General features: G+C 32.9%; 1 protein-coding gene and 1 long non-coding RNA gene across 2 annotated transcripts; both read right to left on the bottom strand.

Moving 5' to 3' along the window:
- Positions 1-3,300: 3,300 nt before the first annotated feature.
- On the bottom strand, positions 3,301-4,029 carry LOC124454203 (the record flags this gene model as incomplete). Its single annotated transcript, XM_047005009.1, is given in 4 exon segments — positions 3,301-3,472; positions 3,550-3,574; positions 3,577-3,803; positions 3,899-4,029. Coding segments are annotated over 4 exon segments (552 nt in total), but the record flags the coding sequence as incomplete, so codon positions are not given.
- A 9,420-nt stretch (positions 4,030-13,449) lies between these two features.
- Positions 13,450-18,723, bottom strand: LOC124455103. The gene is made up of 3 exons (XR_006951712.1): positions 18,428-18,723; positions 13,978-14,457; positions 13,450-13,504 (listed from the first exon to the last, which is right to left on the bottom strand). It is a non-coding gene; the product is annotated as an uncharacterized LOC124455103 (long non-coding RNA).
- Positions 18,724-19,633: the final 910 nt, after the last annotated feature.

A 19,633-nucleotide genomic window follows, 5' to 3' on the forward strand; every position in this document is an offset into this window, starting at 1 on the left:
CTCGTTTACAAGGAAGAGGAGTGGAAGGTTAATTTCTCAAATGTTGTTAGATAAGGTCCTAATTGTTTGTAGTTTTTGGTTATAGCGCTGTGCTATCATTCTTTTTGTTTAATAACATTCCAACTATTCTTTCTTTATTATCGCATTTACTTCGTGATAATAACCAGCTTTATTTATTATTGAAAACTGATGACTAATCCAATGAATATCTCGTTGGTAACCAGATCAGTCGAAATTTAATTGACCTGAAATAACCGACTGATAAGCGGGGTGGCTTGGCTGGTTCGACTGATAAAGGAGTCTATGAACGCCAAAAACGCTTATTTTATTGCTCAATGGCCAGATCAGTGGACAGTTTAGAATGGTTTCCACTGATAAGAGGGGTGGCCGGACGTATAAGGTAGTCCGATTGCTATCTTACAATTGGTTCATTTGAATTTTTCTTTTATTGTGATTGGTTTGACGGAGTTCGTCTGATAGCCAACTGAACTAACATAGTCAAGCTCACTGTCTAAATTGAATGTTTGATCGTTTCATAGTAATTATTATAAGCATGATAGACACTAAACTACAATCAGATGGAATTTATGGAAATCTTTTACAAATTCATATATTGACATGAATGCTGCTGTCCAATTTGTGAATTTTTTCAAGAGGGTGAAAAATTTATGGATAAATTGTAAATGCTTGGCAAAGACGATCTCGCGAGCGACATTTCAGTCATTGATGTTCAAAAGAAAGCCAAAATTGTTTTGAGTTTTATCAGCAGAAATTTACATCCAAAATCGTAAGTAAAGGACAAGTGAAGTGTATGCATTAATGTAATATATCAAAGTCAATTTATGCGAGTGCGTTTATGCGATTTATGTCAATATGGCGTATGGTAAGCAGATTGATGCTTCTAAAATTGTTGTTGCCGAAGGACTGTACTGCTTGGGGAATCGTGGCCATATTATGGCAGCGAAATCCTACATTCCTGCAAATATATTTTAATGGACAAAAAATCTGTAGTCATAAGGCGCCATACTATTATTTACTTTATCATAAACAAATGTTTGGGGCTTTTCAGTTAATGATCATTGATCATTCAATCATTGGACAGTTATACTACATATTGTTTAAGATTTGAGAAAACTAACATTGATTACATGAGAAGCTGTTTATTATAACCTGTGATTTTGAGTCTTCTGATCCATGAAGCTTTTTATTTTGACAATTTGACTGGAATGGTATTAAACCTGAGTATTTCACATACATGAAATGTTGTCCCATGTCACATATTGTCCCCTTTTCTAACTGAACACATCATGTAGAGATGTAAAGGTGTGTTAATCTACGGCTCATACCAGATTGTTTGCCATAAATTCCAAAGGGCTAATGATGTATGAAAAGCATTTTCTATAAAGTAAAAATGTCTTCCTATGTATGCAGATAAACCTTGAAATTTGGCAAAACAGCAAAGTATTTCTCATGATCACTAGGTAATTTTTCCGATGATCATTATAATTTCTAAACTAAATTATTTCAGATTTACATTTAAACAAGCTTTGATCATATGAAAAGATAACCAGTAAGCATGTCACATGAACCAACTTTAACATTCATGTAATCATATAATTAAAAACATGTTAGTGACATTCTGTTTGTATTTGCAAATACAATGCTACTAGTGATTGCTATACAGCACACCTTGCATATACATAAAGAAGATAATAGTCTAGTGAAATGCCTAATAAACATTTATGGCATTAAGCTGTCCTTAATTGCAAATTTTCACTCTGATAGTTTTTGTTTAATCTTTGGCAGAAAAAAAATTTGAGTTTTTTCTCAAAAGGTTTAATTCTTACAAAACACACTTTTTCTTTTTTAAAAAGATATTCATGTTATTGGCCATCTATATTGGCTTACTGTTTATTTTGTTTGTATGTAAAAGGGTGTAACGGATATCAGATGAGCTCTAGTATGCACCCATTCTAGTATGTAGTCAACATTTTTATTGATAAAAGCTTACAACCAAAGTGCATTTCAATAAGCCACTAATGTCAGCAGGACTGCATGGACCTACATAATATGCATTGCTTGACTTAAAGTGGTACTAAAACGAAAATTTTGCCTCCCGTTTTTTTTTCATAGATTAATAGTGTATGTAAAAAAATCTCTTCTGGCGAAATTTTAGCGCAATGTATTTAATGCTGCTCGAGTTACGTAGCAATAAAACTTGTACTTTAAGAGCCGCCATTAAAATGCGCCATATTTGAATTTTCAAGAAGGAAGGTGCTTGTGACGTCATAGTCTTAACTCGCGGCTGTTTACAATATAACACTATATACAAATAGAGATATAAAAGGTTGTATAACTCAATTTTTTAACATGCCTTCAACACGCTGTGTCGTGCAAGATTGCAGTAATACGTCTGATAGAAGTACAGGCATTTCATTACATAAAAGCCCAAACGACGAGTCTTTAAGAAGAATTTGGGTTAAATTTGTTAAGACGAAGCGCGCAAACTTTAATCCAAGTTCGCGCGAAATTCGATTTATGATTTGTTCGAATCACTTCTCGGATGATTGTTTTGAGCGTTTTTTCCATTTGGGTGGTATGACTAGACGGCTCAAACCTGGTGCCGTACCTACTATTTGGAAGAAATCGCCAACACCAACAACGTCAAGAGAGCGGCGTCAGGTTAGCACAAGTTACAACTATTATATACTTACATATTGCAGATGATAAATTTTCACAATTTGAGAGAACCAATAATACATCCAGGCAAACTTTCAATATATAATATACATTTATACTAAGATTTTAAAGGAAATACAAAATGAAGTGTCTGTATCATGCATGAAGAAAGAAGATTCGTGCTATTTTCAAGAAGAAAAAGGCACAACTGAAATTCCAGACCAATCTGAGAATGATGCATACGTAAAGCCAACAATTGCTCTTCACACATACGTGCACTTCGTAAAACAACTATTCCTCAATATTCTTACAGGACCAACAGATCACGCTCGATGCACCTAATTACACGGAAAAGCAAGCAAAAGTTGATGCAATTACCTTGTTTCGTTCTCGAAAACGTAAACTTAACACTGACTGTCCCTCCACATGCACAGATGAAGAATTACAAGATTTGCTTGGTACAGGTCAAGAGCATACAGCTAAAAAAAGAAATCCATTGTGCAAGAAATGTGCAAAGCCTATGAAAGGTCACAAGAAGGGAAGTTGTCAATAATATAAATTTATATTTGTAAATTTTGTAAATATACCACCTATAATAGCTTTTTCCATCACCTTTTTACATTGCTATATGTCCTCATCCTCTTCGAATCCTTTGTAAGGAAGACACTTATTGTTTGGAAATGTCGTCCGTATTTTGTTGTAACAACAACAAGGCAGTGGCAAATGTCTGGAGCTGCCTGTAAAGTCCCATACAAGACGCACGAGTTGTCTGTACGATACTGCTCGAAAGAACCTATAAATTTCAAAAAGTAAACATAGACGCAGGCGCACAAAATAATATTTTAGAATTTTCACAAAGAAAAGGCTTACTCCTCTCTGGTCTTTTGACCATCTCGAAAACGGTCGCATAACTGCGATGACCTTTGGTCTTTAAACCTAACGAAGCTGCTTGAAGAACAAATTCGTTCAGGCAAACTTCGTTAAAGCCAGGGTGATCCAAAATGCATTTCCTTTCATCGACTTCGAACTGATTCATTTTGCCACGGCATTGCTCTAATTCCATGCAGCATCGGCACTCTTGAGGGTTGACAACAAGATCCAACGAACAATGGCCACATTCACACCTTTAATATTGGCCAAATTGTATGTTTCCATAAAGTTATCATAGCTAACGGCAGACGATTCAGATCAAAGTAACACACTAAGAATGACATCTTACCATGAAGTAACATCAACACGGGCATCAAAACGATCTTGCAGCATGTCCTCAACCTGCTGTTCTTCTGCGACTGCAGCTTCGTACTCAGCAATTTCATCGGGCGAAGCAAGCGGTTCAATATTATCGGCAAAATTTCCGAATTAGATTCGTCCGAATTTGCCGTCATGAATTCCGATGAAGAAATCGATGCGTTTGTCTAGATCGAAGACTCAGAAAGCGAGCTAGATCTCGATGAATTTGACATTTTTTTGCTCTATTTATGTATTACTTTGTATACTTTCCAATGTGCGCTTCTTGCTGTGTTAAGACTATGACGTCACAGACCTTTGCTGATTGCAAATATTCAAAATGGCCGATTTTAATGGCGGACATGAAAATTAGACATTTCAAATGTTCATAACTCCCTCGTTATACTATTATTTTTGCTTAAATTTTACGAAAGCAATATTTGATATGTGTTTAAATTATTGAATGCTAAAATCGATGATTTTTTAACGTTCAGTTTTCGTCTTAGTACCACTTTAATCAATTTTAATTAACATGTGGTATTACATGGCATGTGACATCCTAAGATTTGTGTACAGTATTCAAAATCCTATGTCAATCAGCCCCTGAACATAACAAAAATTGTTTTATTATGCTTTGTTTTGTTTGACTTTATAAAGAAAAAAATGATTGAAATAAACTATTTTAAGTAAATTTGAATTACCCAAAGTAAAATGAACAGTAAAGTTTTGATTGTTTTTATTGTCGCCATTGTTTAATACTGGCACAATGTCAAAAGAAAGGCTTACTTTATTTCATTAAAATGCAATAAAGCATCACGAACTGTTTACATGTCAATTGCTACCTATCAGCTGGTAAAATCATTTAATAAATCAGAGGTGTAACCTCCATGAACTAGATATAAACTTCTTATCTATTCATTTTGAAAATTGATAAACTGTAGCTATATGTCAGGCTAAATGTTCATATATTTCAGTGTGATGCTTCTAAACTATAAAATTAATTTTCCTCCAAGATATGGATGATTTGAAATTCGGCCATATTGCTGATCTCATACAAATGAAAATTTAGCTGTCAATCTGAAGTCTGGTTTCCACATGGTTGTGACTTATGATTCGGAAATGTCGTTGCAGAGTCGCAATGATAGAGTTATATTCTATTTTCAAGACATTTACGAAACTGTCATTACATTCACGACATTGTTGCAACACGTTCACGATCATATGGAAACCCAGCTTTATTCTGAGCACCGAAGACGTGAATATCCCAAGCTTAAATACAAATCATGAAATAAAGTTCCCATATATTTTTCTAATTTGTTTCTTTAAGGTAAGTAACCACATATTATTCTCGAGATTTATAAAGCCTTTCAAAAATCGAGGCAAGATCGAGCCAGATTGTGTCCATATAATTTGCGCTGTATTTTGTGGTGGTAAAACATGCTGTATTTTATAGGCACTCATTTTTTAGAATAAAAGCCTTATTTAAGTTTAATCGACATAAATATAAGTAGTTTTACTTACTGAGCACAAACATCAATGTTATTCGCATCATAAATCTTCAATTATTCAAAATATTGCCACCAAAATCGCCAATATTCAGCGTATTTGACTTGACTTACAACTTCAAAACATTGATATGTAAATAAGATTGGTTAATGCATGTATGGTTCACTAAAGGCGGCCCAGAAATCTGTTTTAGTTTTTTATTCAATCGATTTATGTAAAGAGAACAGTAAATGGTAAATATATTATTTGATTTATGTGCAATACGTTTGTATGATTTTAAAGGTTGTATCATTCGAAGGTCGTATGTTCTGATTCGTTTATTTAAATAATGCATTTCAAATGAATTGAACACCAATATTATGTATTTATCAATATGGCCCATTCCCAATAATCGATATTCCTACACGAGGATGATTTGCTTTCTGTTAGCAATTGCAGAAATTTATTCTTATAATTGACATATTGTCTTTGCCAAGACAATCACAATTCATTCATCCTCGGTAGCAGGACAAGTTAGTTCTTATAAAGCCTGTTTTCATCATTTCTTAGAAACGCTATTGGTAATGTGCATTTAATATAGACGACGAGTGCTTTTAGAATAGACATGTTTCGGCGTCTCATGATGCCATCTTCAGTATAAGTGAATAATACCTATGTAATACAAAGTTTATATAAAAGTTTATGCAAAGTTTATATGATACATAAATTATAACAATAATAATGAAATTGACTTCGACTTGGGTTCAGCATTAAACCACTACGACTCAACTCAACGGACATTCTGGCAACATTCAAAAAAATCCACCAAACTATAAAACGCAACATTCGCAATCAAGAAAACTACACGCATCTCAAAACAGAGCTGGCAGGGCACACATTGCTCACTCGTACATCTCATCTTATCACCCGACGCCAGTTGACTTCAAAAAACATCACATCCTTAAAAACATTCGCAACAATCCAAACATTATCATTCTCAAACCGGGCAACGGCGTTGTGATCCTGGATCGTCAAATGTATCGGAACTCTTGTCTTAAAATTATTAACAATACAGCAAAGTCCACGTCACACTATCACGTGAAGCAAAACTGCAATGACTGTTAAGAAAGCTTCTAAAGAAAGGCTCGATTAACAACAAAGTCTATAATGAAATCTTCCAGAGGTTCTCAACTCTCACGCCTCTATGGCTTACCGAAACTATACAAGAAACGAGCACCAGATCAACGACCGAGAGTTTCAACCATCAACATATACAATTATAATTTAGCTAAGTATTTTAGTTCTCTACTAACACCACTCGTACCAGATGACCTCTCCACTAAAGATTCTTTCACTTTCCTCGACGACTTCTCATCTTTCAACTCATCCACCTCTTGTCACAAATTCTTCATCTCCTATGACGTCGAAAGCCTATTCACAAACATACCACTGACTGAAACCATCAACCTAGCAATTGACGCAATATCATAACCCCAGTATCACTATAAAGAAGACGGACCTCACGCAACTGTTTTTGATAGCGACAGCACTGACGCACTTTTTAGCCAATGGAAAATTTTATGACCAGACGGACAGTGTTGCGATGGGTTCTCCATTAGCCCCCCATATTTGCTAACATTTTCATGGGCTCACATGAATGAAACTGGCTAAACAATTACAACGACACTAAACCACTATTTTCCCGCAGTTACGTTGACGATATTTTTCGTGTTTTTACTAATAAGACTGAGGCCATGAAATTTTATAATTACATCAACACACAGCACGCAAAAACATTAGATTCTCATTCGAAATTGAACAACAAGATCAAATGCCATTTCTTGACATTTTACTAGCAAAATCTTATGACAGCTGTAAAACATCTATATATCACAAACCAACATACACAGGACTTCTGATGAAGTTTCCATAATTTCGTGAAAGCACAATGGTTATAAGACATTTAAAATAGACGACAAATTTCTTTGTAGAAAACATGTTTCGGCATACTTTATGCCATCTTCAGTGCGAAGTGAATAATTATAGTAGGAAGGTTTCTTTAGCTGATTTCCGAAAATGGGAAAAGTTAACAGCTAAAAAGCGTAAAGCTCATTTAGATGAAAATATCCTCAATAATTGTCAATCCTTTGATGTCTTTCCAAAATTTATTTGTTTCCCACTACCGATCACTATCACATATTATCATGTAAACTTCCTATATTTATTCACTTTGCGCAGAAGTTGGCATAAAGTATGCCGAAACATGTTTGCTATAAAGAAATTTGTCGTCTATTTTAAATGACGTCTGATGAACTATTTTAGTTTCGCACCGCTTTCATACAAAACCGGACTTATACGCACACTAATCGACAGAGCATACAAACTGGGCAATACTAACAATGGCTTTTAAAGAGACATAAAAAACATCACATCCATTCTTTTACGAAACTCTTTCCCACACTCATCACATCCACTCTTTACGAAACTCTTTACACTTTAGTAACCGAACCGTAAAACGATATCTCAACAACAAACAAGGTAATAACCTCAAACTGGACACCGAAACTCCTAACACGACCGTGACGACCAACACAAATGAAAATTCCAAAATAACAAATCTATACTTCAAACTACCATACATCGGACATTACTCACGACACACACAGCGTAGACTTACGAACATTATGAAAGGCTTATGTACAGATATTGACATTCAACTAATTTTCACATCATTTAAAATCAAATACTTCTTCTCAATCAAAGACCCGATCCCTGATTCAATTAAATCTATGGTGGTATATGAATTCAATTGCGCGGGTTGTAATTCCACCGCTTATCAGTCAGTCAGTTAATATCTTTCCAGATCAATTAAAATACATTGTTCTGGTAACCAATAAGATATTAGACATTTTTGCATAAAAATGAATTGCGAAAACTGATCCGAGTGATAATATATTCAAGAATTTAATAATCACAAATTTGCTTTTATCGATGGGTTTGAAATCACTTTGAACATGTAATTTTTGAGATGTAAACGACAGTTGCGTGACTGATTTAACGTACCCTATATCCGCCCATTGTTAACTAATCCTGTGCTTTGCTGAATAAAGTATTATGTCTTTACTCATCCTTGTTTTAAATATCACCTCCTAGGTTGTGCTTTGGTGACATCATTTTTTCTTGCCGTCATTACAAACATTAGCAAAGCCAGCCCTCAATGTAAATTTTAGATGAAGTAATAATTCATTCTTTTACAAAATCTGTATTGTTTTTACAATGTGTGAGCTCATAAATTCTTATACCTATAACACTGAAGAGAAATATTAGTGGATTTTTATTTTTAATTATACCTGATAAAAAGTCTACGAATTGCAACGAGCTGTTTAATTGTAATTTTCAACAGTTCTTTTTATAGAATTATCAAGATTTTTATTTTCATTCACCATGGCTAATACACACTTCAACTAAATTTGAAGAAAGTTAAGATTCATTATAACATTTAAATCTGTGGTTTCTCGGTGAATACTTATACTGTATAATGTAAGTACATCTTTTTAGAAAGGAAATACGCTGCTTGGAAACTCGTTGCCCATTTGGAAAAATAAAACATAAGAAAAAATGTCGGCCTCAGAAACGATAATACGTGCATTTGTTCTTACAGTTTATCTAGCGGGCAAAATTTGGTCATGTTATTCAAATTTCAGAGAAATATCATTATTTATTTTGTAAGAAGTTTTTTTATTAAAACTTTATTTACTAGTTATTATTATATCACTGCACACGCATAATTCAGTATACACAGCTTTTAACTGCGGCGTCACTCGAAATTTGTAAGGAGGGGCACAAACTAAAGCAGAATTTTTCTAGGGGGATGCACACGCCATAATTTGCCTTACGCTAGCTGCAAGGCGCCTTTAAACCGACCGTTTTCTTATGCTGTACTCGGGTTTTAATGATATGCCATTATTATTGCATTTTTTACCGATGTTATCCCTCAATGTTTGCTAGATTTGAGGATCTTATCTTGCCTCTTCCAGGTTTGTAAATATAAATTAATGCTGATTTTTTCTTCCGTTTTTATATCGTCCAACCTCTATATGCTAATTAGCTTAAAACAATTGAAACCCTATACTCATCTCAATTACGTGTAAGTAACTTATCATTATTTATTTATACACGTAAGTTTGCCGAAAAATGTTTGTATTAAAAAAGTTTGTTCTCTATATTCAATGTACAACGCCCATTAATTTTCTTTAAGTCAGCAGGGACTTTTGATTATAGATAAATGGGGAGAGGTGAGATGGGTGGGTGAGCTGAATATTTATATATGCATTTTCGATTTCTAGTTCATGTTATGATCATTTGTGATTATGTATTATAACATGTGAATATATGAATGGGGCCCATCTGAATTATCAATCTTCCGTGATCACAGATGAATTATTTTGTAGATTTTTTTGGAATTCCATAAAAAATTATACGCACAGTTTTAATTGAAGAAAACTTTTCATTAGTTAAATAATCTTTCGGTGGTAATTTAGGATTTAAAGTTCATTAAACTTGCATGAATCAAAGTTTTCTTTGCTAAATGATAATAAATTGATACTTTAATGAATCATCATAATTTTGTGTTATACTTGTTCTTGCAATTTTTTAAGGTGTCCTTAATTTTATTTCCACATGTTTATCATGAAAAGACTGTACAGCCAGTGCCATGTTTTTTACAAACATTTCAGACTCTTCTGATAAATACAATTTACAGTTAAAAAAGAACGGACCATCTGGAGAAAACACCTGTATAAACATAGAGAGAAATCTTCAACGCACGACCTTTTCTGTTATTTTTAGATGGTTAATAAAGGCCATTGTGATTCGTAATTTTTTATATGTTGTAAGGGTCAATTATTTAGTACTGACTGCTGACATAAAAAAATGAATATGCAGGTACCTTCGTCTGTTAGCTATAATTGAGTGTGAACCTGCTTTCAGACTACATTTTATATCCAGCTCATTCTATAGAAATCATTATAACATCTATTACTATAATTATATCATCCACCAAATTATTGATATTCTGCGGTGCCAAATGAAGCATTTTCTAATTTTTACGTAACAATTCTATAAATAAAAAAAAGTTTTTCATCACATAAAAGTTTTCTAATATTAGTAAATAAAAGTTAAATTATACTAAACTTGCACAAATTAAATTTCTCTCGGCTCAATAATAATCAAAAGGAACAATTGCCGTTGCAAAAAATCTAAAAATTGTTTTATTAATATCTCAATTTCCTTGGTGGATGACCTAACTAACATATTAGTTCGTAGAATAACAGTATATATTAAGATTAATTATCCGATAGTTCTAAAAGAACTGTTTTAAATTTAAAAGACACGAAACATTTCTTCCAAATACTGTTCAGGTGTCAACTTCTGCTAAATGTGTTCTGGTTTTAAACAGTTGTTTTAATTATATTAGGTGTTTTTGGCCATTTCCCATGGGATTTGCAATGTTCAAAACAATAAAGAAATTTTTCAATATGGACAAATATTTTAGTTCCAGTTTTGATCCTTCATGCAAATTATTTCTCGTTCTTTATCATCATAGCTATACCATTTCAAATCAGAGAGGGAAGATTAACTTCTGCTCTTAATATAAAGCATTGAGTCTATGCAGCTGATTAAAAGCCTTTTTCATGTATGCAATGAACAATTGCATGCAAGCAAGGGCAAAACGTCATTTAAAGTTTTGCTGGACTTGACAAGGGCATTCACATTTATTAAAATTTTCCTTTCATGTAGCTAGCTTTGTTCAGCTGATCGACAGTGTTTTCTGGTCGGTTGACGGATATTTAGTTAATAGAGATTAAAAATGAATATGTAAATTTTAATTGATAAAACATGGACACTGGTGGTACAGTCAGCAGCAAAAATTTATGCTACGCATGTGCATAAAGTTTGATAGAAGACTGAAAATTTGTATAGAAATTAGCCTGATTTCTAATTGCTGAATTTAAGAGGCATAACAACTTGCTATTTTAGAACAAACATGGCGCGGTACAAATAATGAAAAAAAAGGAAAGCAGTACAGCGACAAGTAAGTTAAGAAATGCTCGAGTTTTAGAAGCTTATTCCTAATCGAAAACCATATGTACGCTGACATATCGTTGGACAAATAATTGACATAAAATTGAAAAATTTTGTCTGTTATATAAAATATACAATGCTTCTTAACCCTCCAAATTCTTCAATCTAGCTACGTTGTTGCAGAATCGATTAAGTCGTTAAACAGATTTACATATAATTTGCAAATATATACATAAAAAAACGACATTTTAACTGTCTTCTCATCAATGCAATAAGAGTCCCACAACTTGCTGATCATTTTAAACTTTTTCAAAATTTAATTTTTGTTCTAATTTGTACAGAAATAGGTGAGATCATCGGCGGAATAAATGGAGGCATAATCGTCGTTATAGTATCGTGCTGTGCAATTGCTGCATGTTTATAGGTTTGTAAGCCTACACCTTAAACGTCACTGGTCTTAAAATATCTACCCAACATGTTTGATTTTTATATTACGTATTAAAATGCACTCACAACTTTTCATGATAGCTAATATTTAAAAGACATAAATTAAAAGATAATGCATATAATGATAACATGCATAAAAATGATGCTACATTGTTAATATTACTTAATTGAAAAAGATTGTAACTTTACAGATGGAATAACGCAAACTTGTTTTTCTTCATTGAACGATGTTTGTCATGAAGTAATGATGAAGAAAAGTTGATATTCAAACGTAAGTATGAGAACCGAGTCAGTCTCTTGTATCAAAAGTTGCCCTTCCACCTTTTTGCAGAGCTTTACTTTTCTGCCTGGTATCTTTGTAAATTGAATACACTTCTATAAACTAATTGTATTTATTTTATTTAATGAAATCATATAATTTCATAACTGAGGTTTGCTAAAGTGATTTAAAATTCATAAATGCTTAGCACATTATATATTTCAAGTTAACATACTTAGCTAACAAATATTTAAAACGTTATTCCACATTCGACGTTGAAAGAAATGTTGTATAATAACTCAGGCCCTGGCCTCTACCTTTATTAGAATAGAGATTGTTAGATTGTTAGATTGTTAGATAGAAAAAAACAGCTGAGTATAATAAAGCTAAAAGGCATAAATCAACTTTCCTTTTATTAATTAAATTCATGTCACATCGATTTCGAATTCGGTCTTTGTGTTTAACTATAACAGAAGAAAACGGTAAATATTTTCTCACTAATTATGTTATTGCATGCATAGATATAGCTTTACCTCCATGCGTTTCTCCTTAATACTTACGATATGGAAGCTCTACTTGTATCGCAAGTTCACTACGCCTGGTTGAATAATGTGTTGTGATCAACTATCTATGTTACACCCTCCCTCACAAAAATGGGAAAAGAAGCAAGAGATCGTGATTTAAAGATAATCTTACCCTAGACCAGTTTCAATTTAAAAAAGAATTGTACTAGCCTGTTGTTTGACTTCATGGAGAAAAAAACGGGCTGTTGGTTAAAAATTCATTGCAAAAAGTATTTCATATCTTTATAATAAAAAATTAATGCTATTTCTATCATATGACACATTACATCTAATATGATGATAAAAAAAAAGGAATTGCTCGCGCAGAGTACGTTTCTCATTGTTAAAACAACAAAATATTATTTTAGCCATAGCTACTAAATGGCCTAAGCTTCAGAATTAAACAAGCGTAAATAGGTCTATTTGTTATAATTCTTTTCTCTCCATTCGTTGGAATTAGGTAATACCATGACGGCTTAAGTTCCCGAGAGGTGAAGGTCAAAAGTAATTTATTCCTAACAGAGGGACAATTATTAAAATGGTTAAAAGTTTATGCAAATATTTGAAAAATAGATAATTATTGAAGGAATTGTCACATTCTTGTGTCTATTTAAACATGGTGACCGTTTCTATCCATATGTCGTTCATAAACTTGATATGCAGCTTTTAAACCACTTTCTAAAGCACCTTGTATCCACTTTGTGTAAAGGAAATTCCTTCACCAGCGAAATGAACGTTTCCCATAGGCTCCCATAAATACCTAGTTTTGAAAAAAACAATGTATGTCATGACCAAATAAAAAATTTGTTTGACCTATAAAGTTTATACGAAGCTCAGATATCAACCAACTTTGCCACAATTCTTCAACTTATTAAAAAATGTAAGCACGTGTTTCTAAGACAAGCTTCAAATACAGTCTTAAAAATTAAAAGTTGAAGTACAAATTTGATTTTTTATGCACCCAGTTCTGATAAATAAGCTGTAAAAAAATGGAGGATTTGAAAATCTTATAAAAATTACGGCAAAAAACTTGTGGCAATGTTGTATTTCATCATACAGTCAAAGTTCGTGGCCAGTAAACAACGTGGTATGAACACAACTTGATCTCGCTAAGGTCATATTCTATAATTAGTCAATTATGGTTCAATATTAGCTATATTTGTAATTTTATGTACTCTAGCTTTTTATGTGTTCTTTCATGAAAAAATTGCATGTTATCCTAAATGATCCTACCTGATGTTGCCGTATTGAGCAGTTTTCATTGCTCCACACGCGCCTTGATAAGATGGCAGCCTATACCAATGATGAATTATACAGTTTGATACAAGTTCTTCTTTTAATGTTGGATGAATTTCTGCGAGTTGTTCCACTACTTTTCGTTTTACTTGCTCTTCTTCCATGGAGCCAAAAAGCAAAGCCTCCTTCGTCCATACGTAAATCATTACAAGCCCTTCTTTTGTGCAGGGGTCTTCCGGGGTGACGTAATGAACCTGACCTATGGGAAGGTTTGTAATTGAAAACCCACCTTTGATTCCTTCATCTTCCCAGAATCTTGTTTTGGTTTGAAGAAAGATTTTTGATGAATGCAAGGTAAGAATATGGTTCATAGCTTGAAGGTTTTTTTCTTGTCGCCAACTGGGACTTATTATTGTTAAGCTTTGATTTGAAAGTGATTTGGCGCAAAATATTAGTTGGTGTGGCAACAATTACGGCCTACATAAAAACAAAGTAGTAATTTTACCGTTGCACACATTACGTCTTCAGCCAGTCAGGAAAATTGTCTCCATACAGAAAGAAATTTGTCTAAAGTATGAATGAATGACTTATTGCTGTATTATATAACATTGAAATATGTCGTCTTTCACTGCTGAATCTTTTCGCACTAACCAATGAGGTTTTTCTTGTACATCATAAAAGTTCATTATTTTACAAAAAAGATACTATTGAAGCTAATGAATTGCAAGACGATGACAACAATAAGTCATATGAAATTGAACAACTCAAGACTTCAATCGTTATTGCGAACTTCTCAAAATGGATGCTTGTGGTATTTACTAAAAAAACGTAAGCATAAGATATTTTTTAAGTTAAATTATTCCCTTACACAGACAATCTTAAAATTTTTTGTAGCTAACATTAAAGCTATTGGTGAGCATTACAAACTTTTAACATTAACAATTGGCAAAATTTTTCAATCAGATAGTAATATAAAATACAAAAAAAATACGTTTAAAGATTGGTAATCCAGGCATATTTAATGTATAAAAATAAAAGTTTCTCCAGATTGTATATAAAATGATTTTATTGGGCTCTCAACTCGGTGCTTTGAGCCTTCATCAGAAAGATATAGGAAGTTATATACAATTCTTTTTCATTAGTAGACGCTTAGAGCGTCTAATTAGATTAGTGGGTGGATTAATGTGATTGGATGGTGTGGAATGCGTTGTCATGGGTATTGATGTATTGTGAATATGACTGCTGTTAATACCATAATAGTGCATTGTTGTAGTTTTGGCGTTATTTGTAGTTTTTTTGTCCTTTTTCTTTAGTTGTGAGTGCATGATGGGTATCCCAGCTTGCACACGACTTACTTATGACGTTGGTTAAAGGTTGTGAGAACGTCAGGTCCGACCTAACTTTTTAACGACGTTCGCACTACTTTAAGTAATTATTTTGACGTTGTACTGAAGTTGACACAACGTTTGTTAGCGACGTAGTAATTAACCGTTAAAGCAACGTTCATAGAACGTTGAAGTCCGAAGTTATAGCAACGCTGGAACCAACGTTGAAAGCCTGGTTAATTAGCGCTTGCATATGTTAGTGTAATCAGTCCTAAAGTAATGTTTTTTATGATATAGTTGCTGCTGCGACACTCACACAACTTCTACTGATGCAAAATTGAGAGGTTTGCGTAATCAGTCAATGTTCCTAAGACATGTGTTCATCATATATGTTCAAAAATATATTTTAATTTTTTTCTAAAATGGTGAAAAATAGTTTCCTAAATGCATTTTAAGAAAATTTTAAGCTGTTGAAAGAAATATTTATGAAAATATATGATAATTTTTGTTCTTAGGAATTCTAGAAATCTCATTTCATACAAAAACTGTGATTTTATTTTTGAAATAAATTTTTATTTTCAATTGTAATTTTACTTTTACATAGATGAGCATTTACATTGACAAGCATTTTGTTTTATGCCAAATGTAATTTGGAATATATTCCATGTATGTATATACATATTTATAATTATGTTTAAGATTAGCACGCATTCATAAGCAAAATAAAATATTTTCATAGTTAAGAGTTCTGAATGATTTTTCTTTTTTACAATTTCAGATGACGGCACACTAAACACTCAAGTATACCGCAAAACCACCTACATAGACCAAATACTCGATTTCAACAGCTTCCACCCAACACAACACGAAATAAGATGCATTCGAACACTTTTTAACAGGATACACTCTCATTGTAATACCGAAGAAGCCAAGAAAACAGAACGCAACTATATACTCCACATTTATTAAAAACAATTACCCTAGAAACTTCATAAACAAAACTATAAACAAAATACAAAACAAAACACAAACCGACAAAAGCAACAAGAAACCAGAAGAAATAGTAAAATCGTCACATTACCATACATAAACGGAACATCAGAAATGACTACCAGACTTCTTCGACCATTTAATATTAACGTCACTCACAAACCTACACAAAACTCAAATTATGTTTCGCCAAACATAAAGACAAAGCATTACACTCTAATAATAATAACACCAGTCATATTCACAATACACCAATACCCATGACAACGCATTCCACATCATCCAATCACATTAATCCACCCACTAATCCAGTTAGACGCTCTAATCGTCTACATATGAAAAGAACAGTATATAACTTCCTATATCTTTCTGATGAAGGCTCGAAGCACCGAGTTGAAAGCTCAATAAAATCATTTTATATACAATCCGGAGAAACTTCTATTTTTATACAAAAAAATAAGTGCATGCTCTGATTGGTCTATTGCTGTGTTTGCATTAGCCTGTTAAATCCAATTTCAGCCCAACCAACAAAATCAATCAATCAATCAATGAGATAATGCAAATTAATTTTTTTTCAAATTTTTCTGTTTTCTATTACTGTTATTTTGTAAAAGAAATAAAAGATGTTTTTTGTGTTTGCACAGGCTTATGCAAACCTCGGAGACGTTTATACGAACTCTCGAGCAAGTGCGGACCTTGACCTTTCGTCTGGGGCTTGCATTGATCTGCTCTTGATTTGTCTGAAAGGTCTCCTCGGTTTCCATCAGCCCGTGCAGACACGGGATGAAACTTCCTTTTCTTAAATAAATTTTAAATACATTTTTCATATACACCTTCCAAACAAACATGAAAAAAGTTCAAAACTACCATTATCATCAACAGATTTTTAAAGCTTTCACAAAAACGTCCAGAAATATTTTACTTCGATTCTTGTTTATGCATGCGAAGGACAGTTTTTGATTTCCTGCATTTATATTGGCTGCAGCTGCGGGCGGATTTTTTACGATATTATGACTGTAGTCGACGAGTTATTTCTGGCAAAAAAATTGCTTAGAAAATCAAATTTTTAAATTTATTTAAGAGCGGTGTAAATTGTTCGAAGAGAAAGCAAAATGTATTTAAGTGATATTTATCATAGCAAAAGTGAATTTTACTATTCGGAGACAGTACACTTAATAAAAAATTCAATTTTCGTCTCAACAAGCCACATCGAGCAATTTAAAATGCGATTATTTTTCTTTATAAAAATAAGAATATTTTCACTCGGTCTCAAAAGCATCTTGACATTCATGGAAGATTGCTTCAAACATTTGCTTGAAACATTTCTTTTTCTTCACAAATTTAAACATTAAAAATACGGTTGTAATATCAAACTACGTCTTTATTGTTTTTTCAGTAAAGGATAAAAACAATTCAACATAGACATATAATCAGAAAGATGTTCTGATATACATCAGTAAATTGAAAACTATATCATCAAAATATACAAGATGTACATTATAGAAATATGCTAAGCTTCTGTTTTTCATCAGTGAAGCAAAGTTTTTAACCAGTTCCTTTATGAACATCTACACTATAGATGAATATATTGAAGACATGAAGGCGTTTGTTGATACTTTGTTGCAGATTGAGAATTCATCTTCGAAAAATGCCTCGCGGAATAAAAATTGTCCTTGTCAACTTCAACTTTTAAATGGCGATACAACATGCTATCTCATTTCTCAGTCATTACAAATGCACAGAAAATACAACATTAGGGTTAAAACTCTCCACCGGTTTTCCTGTACATCTCATTAAAACTTTGTCCAAATCAGAAGTTTTTAAAATATAAAAAAGCAAAAAATGTGAATTTGTAATACAAAAGGATGGTAAAGTAAGACCGACATCCCCCATTAAGTCAACAGCAAATGATCGAACTTCCCGCTTTAATTTTCACGAGAGATGCGTTATCCAGTCTAATGTACATAACACAGGTTGCAATTCACAAGAGACGCAGATGTCTCGCTGTGGGGGAGTTTTATTTTAATAAACCCTTCGGCAGTATAGTAGTTCAACAATCACTGAACAAGTTCGTAAAGTAAAAGGTTAAGCAAACATTTCCGACTAAATTAATTTCGGTTAACTAAACTTACCTTTCCTTTATAAACAATTGATGCACCACTATTTGAATAACAAGACACCTCTACAAAATCGTTGAGCGGGCAATCATCTTTAAACCAGTAATTTATTTCATATACTTGCTTCTTGTATTCTATGTCATCTGTATTTAATATTCCACTATTGAAAAACGCTTTTGGCAAACTGTGCATGCCACCTTTCAAACAATGCATTTCAGGAGAATGCCATTTTCCCAATGGAAAAGAAAGATAGTGTTCAAGTGATTGGTCAAGATCATACGCATAGAAAACTACAGAAAAGCCTTGAACGGCGTCGCTGAATATGGCAAAAGACTTTCAAGCTTTATTAAATCCAAGTCTTCCTGCTCTTGAATAGAAACTTTAGCTTTAATTACATTGATAGTACTTTCAAGAAAATTTTCCACCGTGAACCGACTCCAAATTTTAATCCAACGATCCCAAGCATTAACTTGATCATCTACACTATTTGCTTTTGATAACCAAGTGTAAATCTGGTCACTGACAACACTTGTTGTTTCGTCGTAGTATTTTCCTGATTAAAAAAAGGTAAATTATTGTTACTAACAGTTTATAATGTTGATTTTATTCTCAAGACATAGATTCTCACCCAATTAAATATGGTTGTTTTCCCTTGCATGCCTCGTCAATAGTTTTTTTTACATATCTGAATCATAAAAATAGACAAAAACATCTCATTGTATAATTACCAATATTCAAAATGTCTTTTCGTAATAATTCATTTATTCCATCCATCCAGTTTGGCCAAAATTTGTCAAAATGTTTCTCAGCCCAAACTGAAAACACGAGACACAAAGCAGCATAAACAATTATTCTAGCAAATTAATCATTACATATGAAAGAGTAGTACTAACAATATCCAGTTGCATATAGCGACATAATGAACTGTAGTGGCAGGCATTTTAAGTGTAATCCAGTATTAGCAGTATTAGTTATAATGCAGGCCTAAGTTCGTTGTTGAGAAAATAATTGTTGTAAATTTATAGAAATGATTTGAGTTTTCTTTCTATCGATGTTTGCCTTTCATGTTACAAACTTTCTATTTGTATAAAAGAACAACACTTGAATATGTTATACAGAGGCGTAACTAGAACGTTAACTGGGTGTGTATATTCATATATTCCGTTGTGCCCTGCCGATTTCTTTGAAACTCAAATCACTTTCATGAGAAATCAGTTGGGC

Source organism: Xenia sp. Carnegie-2017, unplaced genomic scaffold (assembly GCF_021976095.1).
Source record: "Xenia sp. Carnegie-2017 unplaced genomic scaffold, XeniaSp_v1 HiC_scaffold_3, whole genome shotgun sequence".
NCBI lineage: Eukaryota > Metazoa > Cnidaria > Anthozoa > Malacalcyonacea > Xeniidae > Xenia > Xenia sp. Carnegie-2017.